Source organism: Silene latifolia, chromosome Y (assembly GCF_048544455.1).
Source record: "Silene latifolia isolate original U9 population chromosome Y, ASM4854445v1, whole genome shotgun sequence".
NCBI classification, from domain to species: domain Eukaryota; kingdom Viridiplantae; phylum Streptophyta; class Magnoliopsida; order Caryophyllales; family Caryophyllaceae; genus Silene; species Silene latifolia.
The window spans coordinates 150,673,775-150,688,834 of NC_133538.1; the positions used below are offsets into that span (position 1 = coordinate 150,673,775).

General features: G+C 39.1%; 1 protein-coding gene and 1 non-coding gene across 2 annotated transcripts; one reads left to right on the forward strand and one right to left on the reverse strand.

The window, feature by feature from the left end:
- Window positions 1–3,201: 3,201 nt before the first annotated feature.
- LOC141629174 (uncharacterized) lies at window positions 3,202–4,372 on the forward strand. The gene is made up of 2 exons (XM_074442218.1): window positions 3,202–3,380; window positions 4,021–4,372. Exons 1-2 carry the CDS (start codon window positions 3,202–3,204, stop codon window positions 4,370–4,372), a joined length of 531 nt encoding a protein of 176 aa, XP_074298319.1.
- Window positions 4,373–10,957: 6,585 nt separating this feature from the next.
- LOC141636609 (small nucleolar RNA R71) lies at window positions 10,958–11,064 on the reverse strand. The gene has a single exon (XR_012541214.1). It is a non-coding gene; the product is annotated as a small nucleolar RNA R71 (small nucleolar RNA).
- Window positions 11,065–15,060: the final 3,996 nt, after the last annotated feature.

Below are 15,060 nucleotides of genomic sequence, written 5' to 3' on the forward strand. Positions count from 1 at the left end.
TTATTAGATGACGAGGGCATGTTAGCTGAACATTCTTTTCATTCCATGAACTCCAGCAGCTCCTTTGTTAAGAAGATAGGGTACCTTGAGTTTGGTGAGAATGACACGGGTAATACTTCTATTGACTCGGACTCAGTTAAAAGAAATATTGGTGATTCCGATGAGATGGATTCTGCATCCACCGGGTCTAAAAGAACAAGAACCTAAGAGGGTTTTTTTCCCTCTTCACCCATACCCTTTTATTTAATCTATGTTTTTTTTTTTTATGAAAAGGAAACTAGGTTGATCTTTAGATCAACCTATAACATCCTTACGGATGAGAAAGGTAAAAGGAAATCTCGGAGTTCCAAAATACCAGGCAAACCAAATATGGGGAAGAAGAAGATGAAGGGTCAGTGGGAAAGTGACTCTCAAAAGAGAGAGTCTAAAACACAACCCACATGAAAAAGTTCCAGAAAACAAAGAGAGTTGAGAGCACACCAACATAGATAAGATCTAGACAAACCATTACAAGAACAAAAAAAAAAAATAAGCCCAAAGACTGCACCTCAACAAAAGCAAAAGATAAAAAACTTCAAAGGTTAGAATGGAATAGATTCCACAACCAATAAAAAATATGTAAGAAAGGAAGCGCAAATTTCAGATCTTCATTTCTTAACATCATTAAATTGGAAGGGAGGTGGCTGTGTGGTGTGCCAAAATTATGCTGCCAACCCCAGAAACTCAACCCTTTATTCTTAGTCTTGGCTCAAAATTCTAAATTTCATGTTTCTATTTCAATTCTTAAATTAAACTTTCATTTTTAAGATATATGACTAAAAGAACTCTCATAGACTAAAATAGAGAGTAATTAAAATCAAATCTTATAGTAGGTAAAAGTCAATAAAGGAGACAAGAAGAAATTCTAATAAAAGAGATGAAGAAAGAATGGGAATTTATGAGGTTTTTTTTGCTTTTTGAGAGAATTTTCTCTCTCTAAGAATTATTGGATTTCTTTTGTTGGCCTAGTAAGCTGTCAACTTTGTAACTTTTTGTTGTCCTTGGTGTGGCTGTGCCAGCCTGTTTCGTCTCCTCTTTGGAGTTTATTTTGTACCTTTTATAAGGTGGGTGTTTTTTATTTTCCTTTGTTGTTTGGTTTGGGAAGTGTTTTGATGAGAATGGTCATGGACTCATGGTAATGGACTCTTTCCTTTGTCTTCCTTTCCACGATAGGCTTGTTGTATTGCCAAGGTCCTTTGGTTTTTATTGAATGTTCTAGTTATCATTGGTCTCCTTTAATTTGCTTTGCATATTTGGATATTTCTCATATAGTAGATTTAAGTCGGTTTTTTTGCTCAGTTCGGCATTTTTTGGATACTTGTGTCCAATTTATTATTTTCATAATGAGTTTAACCTTTTGGAATGTTAGAGGTACTAAAAGAAAAAAATTAGCGGAGGAGCTAAGCTTCTTTAGCAATTCCAATAACATTAAAATTTTGGCTTTAGGTGAAACAAAAGCACATAATGGTCATGATCAAGCTTTTTTTGAACAAGAATGGGTTTTCAATTTTCGGATTTCGTGCCTAGTATGGGTCTCTCAGGAGGTATTTGGGTCCTTTGGAAACAAAATTTATCCATGCCTTTTTCGGTCAAAGTAATTACTAAAACTAACAGGTTCATTTGTTGTGAGATTACCGACTCTATCAAGAACGTTTCATTTTGTTTAGTATTCGTTTACGCCCCAGCTCAACCTAATGAAAAAGACGAGTTCTGGTCGTCTTTTCTTCATTTCTGCTTAAATCTCTCTCTTCCTTTTATTTTATTAGGAGTTTTTGATGAGATTAAAGTTCAATCAGATAAAATGGGAGGGTCTGACCCAAACCCTTCTCATTTTGTTAGACTTAATAAATTCTTATATGATTCTAACTTATTAGATTTTCCTTTTTCGGGTAATCATTTTACTTGGAAGAGGAGTAAAAGTAGTTCTAATATAGGCTCAAGAATTCCAAGAGTGCCTTTCTTTACCTTTGCGGATGACACTATTATTTTTGCTAAAGTTTCGTTGGATAGTTGTAGAAGTATTAAAGACATTCTCAACAAGTTCTGCCTTATGTCTGGGCAACATGTTAATTATGAAAAATCTTCCTTTCAATGCACTAAAAAAATAGATCGGTCTCTTAGAGTCTCTTTCCGTGGTCTACTTGGTATGAGAGAGGCAACTCATCTGGGTAAATACTTGGGCTGTTCTATTATTGATCGCAGAGTGACAAAAAATACCTTTGTTGATATCATTAATAACACGAGTAATCAATTATCAAAGTGGAAAGCTAACTCTATTTCCCAACCTGGAAGACTTGTTCTTGTCAAGGCCAATCTTGCGTCAAAGGCAAATTTTCAAATGCAAAATTTTCCAGTTCCATCCTCTATTCACAAAGGGATTGATAAAATTTGTAGAAATTTCTTGTGGAACAAAAATCTGGATTACAAAGGTCTGAACCTAGTGGGTTGGGATAGAATATGTCGTCCTATGTCCTTAGGACGGCTAGGTATTTGTAAAATTGAAGCTTTAAATAAAGCTTTTTAAATGAAACTCTTATGGAAAATGTTAATGGAAGAGAATAATATCTGGACTACTCTTGTAAAAAAAAAAGTATTTAAAAAAGGATTCCCTCTTCGATCATTCTCTTACGCAAAGGAGCTCGTGGCAATGGAATAAACTTATGTCTTTGTGAGGTTTATTTAGAAAAGGTCTTAGATGGCAAGTGGGTAACGAGAAAAGCATTAAGTTTTGGACAGATAATTGGGTTTTCCAAACACCCATTTTTCAAATGTCTAATGACATTAGACTATGTACATCAATAACATTTGTAATGTGAGTGTTGTGAATATAAAACTAATATTCTCACCATTTTATAAATTTTCTACCTCAATAACATTCACTCTCAATTTGTTCACTTTATCAATAATTTTATCATGACATTCGCTTTTATTATTATTATATCACACCTTTTATATCTCTAATAAGATTACCCATTAAGTAGTTGACAAGTGGCGAAAAATGAGAAATCACAATGTCACAACCTAGTGTTGCAGCATAACACAATGTTGCGATTTTTTTCCATCAAGGCTTATTTTATTATTACTTTATGATGATTTTTTTTTTGTCTTCTTTTGGTGAATGTTATTGATAGACATAGACTTAGTTTAGTAGACGATAACTTAATGGTCTGTGAACTTATTACACCGGATAAACAATGGAATGTCTCAAAATTAGCTTCCTTTGTCAGTAAGGACATTGTTAGTAAAATTCTTGATGTCCCTATTCCATGGAATGATTTAACAGATAAAATGGGATGGGGAATATCAGTTGACGGAGCTTTTTCGATTAAGTCTGCTGCTTGGTTAGTGCATGGTGTATTTAATTATAATGATAAAATAAGTCCTTTTGCTTGGGTCTGGAAGTGTGACCTCCCGCCTAAGATTAAATTCTTTCTCTGGAAAGCTTGTGTAGATGGCCTTCCTACGAAGGAGAGACTTCAGCGATCCCATGTGTATGTGCCCATTCACTGTATTCTCTGTAACCATCATACAGAGGACCGAGACCATTTTTTCTTTAATTAACCTGTTTTGCTTAAAATTTGTCAAGCTGTTAGAGTTGATGATTTAGTTTCTTTTTCCCTTCGCCAGAGGGGTGATCAACCATTAACCTTTTTAAAAAAATCTTAATGCCTTTAAAGAATTTGTTTCCCCCAAATCCTTTCTTAAAACCTCCTTTATTTGGTGGAATGTATGGTTTAGCAGAAATAAATTTATCTTTGAAAACATCTTGGTGGATGTTGATAAGATTACTCATGTTATTTGGAACTCTTTTTTCTCATGGTTTGACCTTAAAGTTTAGAGACCTTGATAATCAAGATAAGTATCCTAGCAGTGGAGATTATTGCCATAAAAAATGCAAAGGCAATATTGTCTGGAAAAAACCGCCTGAAGGTTTTATCAAGATTAACTTTGATGGATCTAAACGAGATAATGATAATGCAGCGTTAGTTACAGTATCAGAAACCATCATGGTAAAATTTTGCTACTAGGAGCTAAATCGTGCGGTAATATTAGTGTTCTTTTAGCCGAGACTATGGCTCTTAGAGAAAGCATAATCGCAGCTAAAACTTTGGGATACACGTCTATAGCCATTGAAGGGGATAATCTTTGTGTTATTAACTCTATTCGTGGAACTTGGGAGATTCCTTGGGAAATTTCTTCTTTTATTGCTGATATTACAATTGAACTCTCCCAGTTCAAAGAAGTTAAAAATTTCCATTGTTTTCGTGAGGCTAATAAAGTACCAGACTTTATGGCCAATCTAGGACATTCGTGTCATTTTATTTCGAGGTGAGTTGACAGCCAATGGCTCTCACTCTCCTTCCTCATCCGAAAGGATGAGATAGGTTGGTCGTATTCTAGAGGATCAACCTAGTTTCCTTTCCGTATAAAAAAATGTAAACAAATGAACAAAAAGGGAAGAGATTATACCGACTAGATGCAAAATAAATAAGTTTAGATTGAATAAGGAATGAAGAGAAATCTTCAATCTTGTTACAACCCAAATTTCTAGATCTAAACAACTATTAATTGAAAGATTAATGTTTTAATTAGGGAAAGATTAGCAAATGATTAGGAAAAGTTCAAACTTAGAGAGTAAATTAACTGGATCTAGGGTATTGCATACAAATGAAATTAGGGAGGGGGTATTTATAGTTTATCCAAAATTTAGGTCAAAAATTACAAAGGAGAGAAAGATGCAGTCGCGGGGGCTGAGACGATGGACCGGCCGCCGGTGGCGTACTCGACTCAGAACCTTCTGTATGTTTTTCCTTCATTTTAAGATCATCAGGTATGCACAGCCGGTGGGCTGCCCGGCTGGGAGTCTTCTGCAAATTTCCTTCAAAATCCAACTTCTTCACATGTCATCAGGTACCCTTGGCCGGTGTACCGGCTGCCGGTGGCCTACCGGGCTGGGGACCTTCTAATTATTTTTTTCTCTTTTCTTCCTTTGGCTCAATGGGGTGGGTTTCCAGCCGGCAGACCGGCTGCTGGCCAACCGGCTGGGACTCCTCTCAGCTTTTTCTCCCCTTCTTTCCTATGCTATCTTCAAGACAACATCTCTTGCTCCCTTTTCCTCATTTCTATCTCAAATCCTTCAAAATGAGACACAAACTCATAAAACAAGAAATTGGGACACAAAATGCAAGCAATAGGTATATAAACCGTCTCAAAACGGATCAAAATGCATAGAAATGAGGGAAAAAACATGGCAAATTAAGTACGTATCAAAATTCCCCAGACTATGGTCTTAATCGTCCCCGAGTAAGTGAGCAAAAACTTTAGACCTTTATTCACCCTCTACCTAATTAAGCTAATAATGTCCGATGAAAGGCAATTAACGGGCGTTCTTCGTCCCTTCAACTTACAACGAAGCACAATGAGGTATGTGCTTCCTTGCAAGGCAAGTGGGGGCTTGCGAAAAAATTTCGATACATCCAACATTTAAGCACAAATAGGAAAGTAAGGGTGCATCAACAAAAGGTCGCTCGCTTTCCCCATCTAAGCGGGGTTTTGAAAACCGAAACAAGAAGGTCTTATAGTGGAGAATACCATCTCAGGGTCTCAATTGATGTCAACTCCCTAATCCTAGCTCATATGTCAATAAGTGATAACAAAATATGACCAAGAAACACATTCAAGGCCGGGAGAAAGGGAAAAACGCGACATGACTCACAAGATTTACAAGTCCAACGCAAGATTCAACACAAATTAGCTTAAGACCATAAAAGACTCAAGGAACGATCTCCTCGCGGTTTTCGCTCGTCACTCATGTGAATTTTGGGTGATTATTGTGCAAAAATGAGTAAAAATCACTCACCTACTACGACTCATGAAAGAGTGCTCGCAATCTAACGTGGTATTTCTTCCTATAATCAAGTAGAGATGCAAAAATATGGTAGAAACGTGCATAGTAAAGCAACACGGGTTTAAACGGGGCAAAGGTCATGGGTGAAAAATGAAGTGGTGCAAGCACCATCATGGAAATGTGGAGTTACATAGCCAAGAAGTTGTAAAAACTTTCACCCTAACCCAATTTAACACAACAAATGAGCAACTACTTACACCAACATCTTTGGAAATTTGGCTCACTCGGAAAAAACATCAAGTTGTCCTTTATTCATTCACAAAATTTCCACCCCTTTATTGATGTAGAAGAGGTGTAACATTGACATTTATTCGATACTAACAACTTGATCCACACTTTTTTTTTTCTTTTCTTTTCATTTTTTTTTTCTTTTCTATTTTCTTTTTCTTTTTTTATGGAGCCTCTTATTCAACACAAATTTGACCAAATGGACACAAAGATTTCAACTCTTACAATGATAGTTCAAACTTCAATGAAATTAGGACTCACCCCCCCCCCCCCCCCAAATACACGTAACCACAAGCACATGACAACTTCTTGATAAGGAGAGTTGTTTTTGGAAAGTGGTTAATTTTTGTGGGTATGCCAAATGAAAAGGCCAAGGCTCAAAGGGGTAGCAAAATAGGGGTCCTAATCTAAAGGGTCGAAACATGAGTCTATTTGGCAATGTGAGGCTATTAACACATAACAAAATTGCTTCAAAATGCATGCACAAAGAGGAGCCATCTCTACAATTTAAGGAATAAATGCCACGTTTATGCGTTTTGATGTGACACTCTAAGCAAGGAGACCTACTCACAACTTAAAATGGGGTCGATTATGGATGAGCCGGCCCATTGGAGGCTCTAACCTTACCATTTATGTAGTTGTATCGTCCCTAGATCAAGTCTAAGCTTGGTTTGTGTCTCGCAAGGTGGCATAGACTCGGTGTCAATCACGTCTCCCCAAAAACAACAATTATCATAATGACACAAGCTATGAGAAGGGAAAAGACACAACGAGACAATTATTATCATTGATGGCAAACATTCTCCATACTAAGACCCTTTTTACAAGCTATTTAGAAACGAAATGCAATATATGAGAAATGCAAGTGAACATATATATATATATATACATGTAATGTGAATGCAAGAGTATACAAACGTGAACACACATATATACAACTATTCTAAATGCAACAAGGTCTAATCCTAAAAGCATAACAACACACATTGTAACACCCCCTTCTTACCCGACCAAGGTAATTAGGAAATGTTACCGTCTCGGTTTCCCGAGGCAGTGAAATCGGAATTACAATTAAGAAACTTTTCAAATAAATAACAAGTTTAGTGATTACATAAACGTAAACAAATGAATAAATGTGAACTATACAAATTACAAGTCGACTACCATCTAGGTCATCTATGCTACACTGCTCGACTCCGAGTCCAAGGCGCGATCCAAATCCCGATCACGTCAACAAGCAACATGTACTCAACCTGCTCCCCATATGATCGGAAATATCATATGGATTGACACAGGCCACCCCGAAAATAGGTGACAATTACACATACACACAACACGTCAGTTTCAATAAATAAATAAAGTGAGACACAACTCAAAGTGTGTGAGTATGCAACATGACTATGACATGAATGAAACGCTATCAAACAACCACCACGCCGGTACCGGAACACGTCCAGACGTACCCAGAACCATCGGTACCGGGACACGCCCAGACGTACCCACAACCACCGGTGCCAGGGACACGCCCACGACACCACACCACACAAACAGGTACCGGGACACGCCCAGACGTACCGACCCCGGAAGCCAACTGAGTCCCCTGCCAGACGTTGTGTCTCAACCACACGAGTCCCTCGAAACTCAAGTCATTAATGTGCACATCCATCTTGGAGTGAAAAGCTCCAAGAAGCAACTCAAGCGGAAGACGGTCTCCCAACCGCCTTCCGTCTCCTCAACAACAACGGGACAATCACAACAGTTATATCCTCCAATACACATGACAAATACAATAAATGCAAGATACCACACAATATACCAATTACCGACTCATCAAGTCGTCTCAACCAATACCATGTCATAATGCATTTCCGTAACATATGAATTCACGACAACATGTTATAATGCACTAAACTACTAAAGCACGACTCACATGACCATACAAATATATTAAAACTGAGTAGGATTAACTTACCTTTTAGCATACTCCGTAAGCAATCCGAAAAATAATAATCTTCCAAAAAAAACCGTCACCTAAATAAATAATTAAATATATTTAATTACTAACTAATCTAATTAAATTAAATACGTAATTAATTAATTAAATAAAAACCCGTCTTAAGCTATTCAAATCTCGACTCGTACTCACGCCCGAACTCCCTCCTTACAACCACCACCTCTGCTGCCACCGTGGACCACCACCACCAGCCATGGTGGCTCCCACAGCCGGCAGCAACAACGTTCACAACAATAACCGCAACCATGCAACACCACCGCACCACTCACCTACATACACGACACCCATACCCACACCAAGCACCGTAGCATCCACCACCGTGGCCTCCCCTGACCACGGTGGACCCGGCCGCCCACCTAGGAACCAATCACGGCCACCACATCCCCAAATACGACAACAACAATAAACAACTAACAAACACGACCAACTCGACACCCTCCCAAAACAGCCCGTTTAACACCACTTTGCCGCCACCTAAACCACCACCCACGACCTGTAACATCCTCATTGATGCGTGTCATTTATATGATGTTTTACACCCTATTTTACACCCATTTCAGAACTCATTTATGTAGTTTATGCTACTATTTTCCCCATTTCCGTCTACTTTCGTGTTTTTTGTGCAATATTGCAGAAATGTGAAGAATCCAGCGGGAAATGAGCCGAATCCGTCCCCGAGTACCTAGCATTGCATTTGACATGAAGTATTTACTCGGGAAGCGAACTTGGTGCGCATATCGAGGCCCGAAAGACTAATTCACGAAGTTTTTGAAGCAAAGTACCAGCTACAGTGGTCGATCGACCGATGCCTCTGGTCGATCGACCAGAGCACGACTTCCAGTAGCTCCTGTACAGTGCAGTTCAGTCGATCGACTGGCATCAGTGGTCGATCGACCAAACCGATAATCTGACACAAATAAAAAGAACGAGAAGTTAGAAGCCCATTGTAATTAGGTTTAGGAATAAGAGAGTTACGCAACATTCTTATATAACGTAACCTTCTCTATTCTGGAATTCATCAAGTCTTTTATCATAAGAATTTTAGGAAATAATTAGGGTTTGATATTTCATTGTTTTTAGGGCATAATCATTCAATATACAATTTGCTTTCGTTTGCGCTTTTCGGATTCTTCCTTTCTCTGCAATTCTTACGGTAATTTTGCTTCCATAATTTTAGTTTACTTTATTCGTTCATAGATTAGAAATTGCTAGTTAGATTTCCCAAAGCCATATTATTGTTTTATGTTAGTTATTCATTTAGTTAATTTAAATATGAACTCGTTTGCTTTATTAGTTAATCTTATCGTTGTTTTCAACACGAGTATGAGTAACTAAATCCCCAATGCTAAGATGGGAATCTGTATGTTAGATGGCTTCAATTCAGGCGACCTGTTTTCGGGCTCTGGTCGATCGACTGGGTTAGTTGGTTGATCGACTGGGGCCGTGTTAGATTAGCTACATTTTAATTAATCAAATTGCTATATTTGACGAATCGAGTGCACGTGACTAGTTGAAAGTTTAGGAATTGACCGACCCGTTAAGATCGAAAGATAGGGAAGAGAGATAGACTACCTAATTAAGACGACTAAATTAATGAGATCGAGAGATAAGTTAATTTAGATTTTGAGTTTCATTAATCAAGAACGAAAGTTGGTATTAGTGAGATTAGGGACCCGTAGCTCAGGCCGAAAGGTTGCTAGTTCGCTACCTGTTAAAAATGGATCGAGAGGACTTTTTATTTTCCCGTCTAACATGTTTAAGACAGTTTACCTAGAATTGCCGCCGTCGAAGCTACAGTGAACCGACCGTCTTAGCATTCTTTTACTATTTGATTTCATCCGTTCTTTTTAGTATCTCATTTATCTGCTTAGTTTACTATTGCCCTTTTAGTTATAGATTATTCAAATCAAACCCCCCTCACATTTGTTACTTAGACTAAAATCAGACGACTATTAATTGCATCGTCTCTCTGTGGTTCGACCCTGACTGCCGCTATCTATAGTAGTAGTTTGGAAACTATAAATTTATCTTTGGTACTCTACGATGGTATCAAATTTTGGCGCTGTTGCCGGGGAGGCAAGTGTTTAAATTTTTAGTTGTTTTTATTTTAGTCTTTTCTCAATTTAAGGGACATCTGTTCCTTAAACTCTTCTTATATTCTACTCGTAGTTTCTTCTTATGCGCAGGTCACAAGGTGGTGAACTACTACCGTTCAATCCTAAGATTGAGAAGACTTTGCGTGAGTTGAGACGATCATCTAGAGTATTGCCGACAGAGGAAGAGCTGAGTACTCTGTCCAGTTACTACGAGAACGAGCTATTCGAGGAGGATCCACCTTCATCTCCTATTTCTACTTCATCAGCTGAGACCGTCACATCTCCAGATATGGCTGAAGAAGCTAGTATAGCCAGTCACTCCGAGCCGAAAGCTGAGAATCTCTACAAGGGATTCGCATTGCCAGCTGGGACAGATAGGAAATTCGAACCAAAACCGGCTTACATTAACTTGGTTGAGAGAACTAATTTGGGGGAGCTGCAAATGAAGATGCAGCTAAGCATATGGAGACATTCATTGACTACTGTTGCTCCATACCCCCACCAGCAGGTGTGACTCCGGATCAGGTAAAGGAGACAATGTTCTTATTTTCGCTCCGTGATGCTGCTAGGGAGTGGTGCTGAGATCTGGATCGAGCTGCTAATGAGATTACTGATTGGAATTCGTTGGCCTTAGCGTTTTATAAGAAATACTTTTCTGCATCGAAGACCAACACGATTAGAGCTCAGATCACGAGCTTTAAACAGGGTCCTGATGAAGATTTTCATGAGGCATGGGTCCGTTTCAAGAGACTGGTGCGAACTATTCCACACCATGGGTTTGAGAAGTGGTTTCTGTGCAACCAATTCTACAATGGTCTTTATGATGATCAGAGAGCTATCCTAGATGCTGCAGCTAATGGGAGATTTCAAGAAAATAGCGGTGAGACAAAGGGTTGGAAAATCATCGATGACATAGCCATCCATAAAGCTGAGCATGGGAATTCTAGAGGAAATCAGAGGAGGTCAGCTGAATCACCTGCTGTAGCTGCAATAGAGTCCCTTACTGCGAGATTCGACAAGATAGACTTCGGGGGATCCCAAAAAGGAGGTAAATATAAGGTTAATGCTATTTCAGACGGTCCCTTTTTATGCAAAAGATGTGGAGCTGAGGGACATTTTTCGGATTTTTGTCCTAGTTCGACTGAAGTATGTGCTGCCTTTCAACATTATAGACAGACTGGTACATATCCCGATTCCTCTAATGTCCACCCCAATTTGAGGTGGACCAACCAGAATGTCCTTAATCCGGGTCCACAGCAGCAGCATAATTATGTGCCCCCTCACAAGCAGCATCAGCCATATCAAAAGCCTCCGTATATCCCTCAGCAGCAGCTCCAAAGTTATGATTTTACTGAGTTGAAAAATTTGTTGCTAAAGGAGTCCCAAGCTAGAGAGGCCGGGATAAAAATGTTGGAGAGCCAAATTGCTCAATTGGCTAGCAAGAGTGCAACTCGAGCTCCGGGGCATTTACCGTCGCAGCCGGATCAAAAAGAGACCCTTAATGCAATTACTTTGAGGAGTGGATCTACCCTTGATGGGCCCGCTATGGTCGAGGAAGCTACTGGAAAAGATGAGGCGGAAGCAAGTAAGAAGAAGCCAGTAACGAACAGTGGCAAGAAAAAGACGATCAGCAGGTATGTCAGTCGATCGACTGACATACCCGTTCTATCGACCAGTCCGCGAAATAGTGCAGCTTCTGGTCCTGTGGAAGCCAGTCGATCGACCTACCTGGTCGATCGACTGAAAACGCTGCTGATGTTGAATCTTTTCGTCCTCCAATGCCAAATAACTTGAGGGACCACTTGTTTCGGGGTACGACTACTCCGAAATTATTGAGGCAAGACCCAAATGCTGATGGGTCTGTCCCGATTCCAAAGTATGACCCAATGACGATTAATGGCTCATTCTTGAGATGGTCTGAAGAAGGTTCGAGCTTCAACAAGGAGAAGGTAGTGGATTTTCAGCCTAAGTCCACTGATGCCGGTATGAGAGACCTAGAAGAGAAGGCTAAGTTACTTCTTACAGCCCCTTATCCGGAGAGATTGATGCCGACAAAGGAACATGTATCATTTAACAAATTTGAAAATGTTATTCGTAGTTTAAATGTGCAAGTTCCTTTCCTTGAATTAGTTAATCAAGTGCCTGCTTACATGAAATTTATGAAGCAACTTTTGTCTAAAAAGAAGCCACTTGATCTTTGTGCAATCTGTCGCACTAAGCGAGGAATCATGTTCTTATTTAACTCATCGCACCCCATAAGCTAGAAGACCCAGGTAGTTTTTCAGTCCCATGTAATATTGGCACCTTTTCTATTGAGAAGGCATTATGTGACCTAGGAGCCAGTATTAGTGTCATGCCTTTGAGTCTTGCTAGGAAGTTGAAATTGACTAGGTTTGCAGTTACCAACATGACAAAGATCTGAGATGGCGATCGTTCTGCGGTCCAGCCTATAGGAGTCTTAGAGGACATTCCTGTGCAAATAGGAAAGTTCTTTTTCCCTGTTGACTTCGTTGTGCTAGATATGCCCGAAGATGCTCACATACCTATCATTCTGGGTAGACCATTTCTGCACGCTGCTGGTACAATTATAGATGTTGGCTCAGGGACATTGACTTTTAAGGTAGGGAAACATTCCATTGTCTTTGCCCAGACAGCTAAGAAGAAAGAGCCGCATGTTGCTCCAGCTGTGAAGGAGCCAATCGTTCAAAGAGGCGGCTTAGGATGTCTTAGCTATGGCACTGATGAGGAGCCAGTCAAAGTGACGGAGTCCGATTTGGATTTTGATGAGCCAGACGAGGTCATTGATTGGGAAGATATCAGAGGTGTTGATCCGTTGAGTTCTGCGGATATTGGAATGGCTAAGAGCCCCGCTGAGGAGATGAGTTCTGTAGAGGCTACTTCTTGTAGCCAGAAGCCGAGCAAGTGGGCCATTCTGTGGCCATTCTTGATCAACTATTAGTTGATTTACTTTTCTAAAAAGACACTTTATTGCTTTCGTTAAACTTTCTTTTTATTGCTTTTGTGTGCGAGAGACTTCGCATTAATTCAGTTTGCTTAGGATTTAAAGACCTTTAGACTGTTACTTTGGGTTTTTGCGCAATTTTGGGAATGCTATTATGTGTATTTACAGGTTTCTGGACCTTCTTAGCTCAATTCATTGAGCTAATTCGAAGAAAATCAGAACTTACATCAGGTTTTCTGGTCGATCGACTGCCTCCTATGATCGATCGACTGAGCCGCGACACCAGGAGCTTCTGTTCCTGTTCACTCTGGTTGATCGACTACCTGCTATGGTCGATTGACCACTCCTGCTGCTGTACCTGTTCACAACCATCCCCCTGCTGTGTTTGGCCGATTTCTGTTTTCTACTGTTTCCTTATTTTGCACATAATTTTGCGTTTCGTAAATTGCTTTCTCGGAATTACGCGCGGTACTTTTGCTTCTTTTCAGGTACTTATTGGTAGCACTGCTGGATACTGAAACCTCCTAGCTCACGCTAGTTTGGGGAGGTTTCCTTTTGCTGCGCTTAAAGTCTTGTGAGTTCTCAAGTCACCTTCATGTCTTGTTTAGTTAATTTATCGCAAAACTCCCGTTTCCCTTTTATTTCATTATATGATTTTGCCCAATGGGGACATTGTGTGATTTGGTTTGGGGAAGGGTTTTGCATAGCATTCATATGTTTTTGCATTCACGTTTAATTATTCTGTTTGCATTGTTATTTAATTTCTCCATATATACAGAAAATTCAAAAAAAAAAATTGAAAAATTTCAAAAAAATTTAAAAAATTGCACGTTTACTTTTGCATTTAGGTCGAGTCAGAATGGTAGTATTTCAATGATGACATTGCATTTTCAGCTGTTTTATGCCTAAGCCTTGCTAATTGACATGTATTAGTAGAATCATATATGCATAGTCTACGAGTTTTCGTTAATTTACTTGCTGGACTTGAGACTTGACTTAAATTTTGGCAAACTACTTATATTCTGAGATTTAGAGCCTATAACTGGTGTCATTCATGACCAGTTTATCTAGGATTGTGAGTATTTACTCCTTATGAGACATGTTACACAAATTTACATAAATATGAACTTAATCTGCTTAATACCTGTATGCATTCGGGTTCGTGGTTAGTTGACACATGTGGAAGAGGTCACCCCTTTATTCATTTCTCCCATAAGCTTCACACTGCCAGAAATAGCCTTGTTTGTCCCGTTACCTACATCCTACATTTAGCCTGCCCTTGTCAAGCTAGTAGCTTATGTTCTTGGGATTGTTACTTCGGTTTTGGTAGCTAATGCTCATTTTGAGATGATGTTGGGAAGATGAAAAAGGAAAGAAAGAGAAAAATAGAATTGAAAAAAGAAGAAGAAAAAAGAAAAAAAGAAAGAAAAAAAAAAGAAAGATAAGTTCGATCTATGGTCGGTCGACTGGACTCATTGGTCGATCGACTGAAGCCCGAGAAAAGAGAAAGAAATCAAATCGCATAATTCAAAGTCTTTATTTAAATGGCGATTTTTGCTACCATGTTGCATTCGTATCTTATGGGGAGTTGACTAATTATGGAGATTGTGAGATTTGTGCTTGCTATTGGCACCGTTCTATTGTTTAATCTTGAGCAAGAAGTTGGATGTTGTTATTAATTTGGTTCCCTTAGTTACTAGCTTGGCTTTTAACTCTGTTTTTATCCAAATTTACTTTAGCCTCTTCCTGCCCATACCTCACATATCCATATTTACCTCGGCATGTGTCATGGTCATTTGTTTGGTTCGAATGC

Excerpts from the sequence above, each read along its gene's own strand:
- LOC141629174 (XM_074442218.1), top strand. The coding sequence starts at position 3,202 with ATGGTCTGTGAACTTATTACACCGGATAAACAATGGAATGTCTCAAAA. Across the intron at positions 3,381-4,020 it reads TCGATTAAGTCTGCTGCTTG|CGTTAGTTACAGTATCAGAA; the intron begins GTTAGTGCATGG and ends ATGATAATGCAG.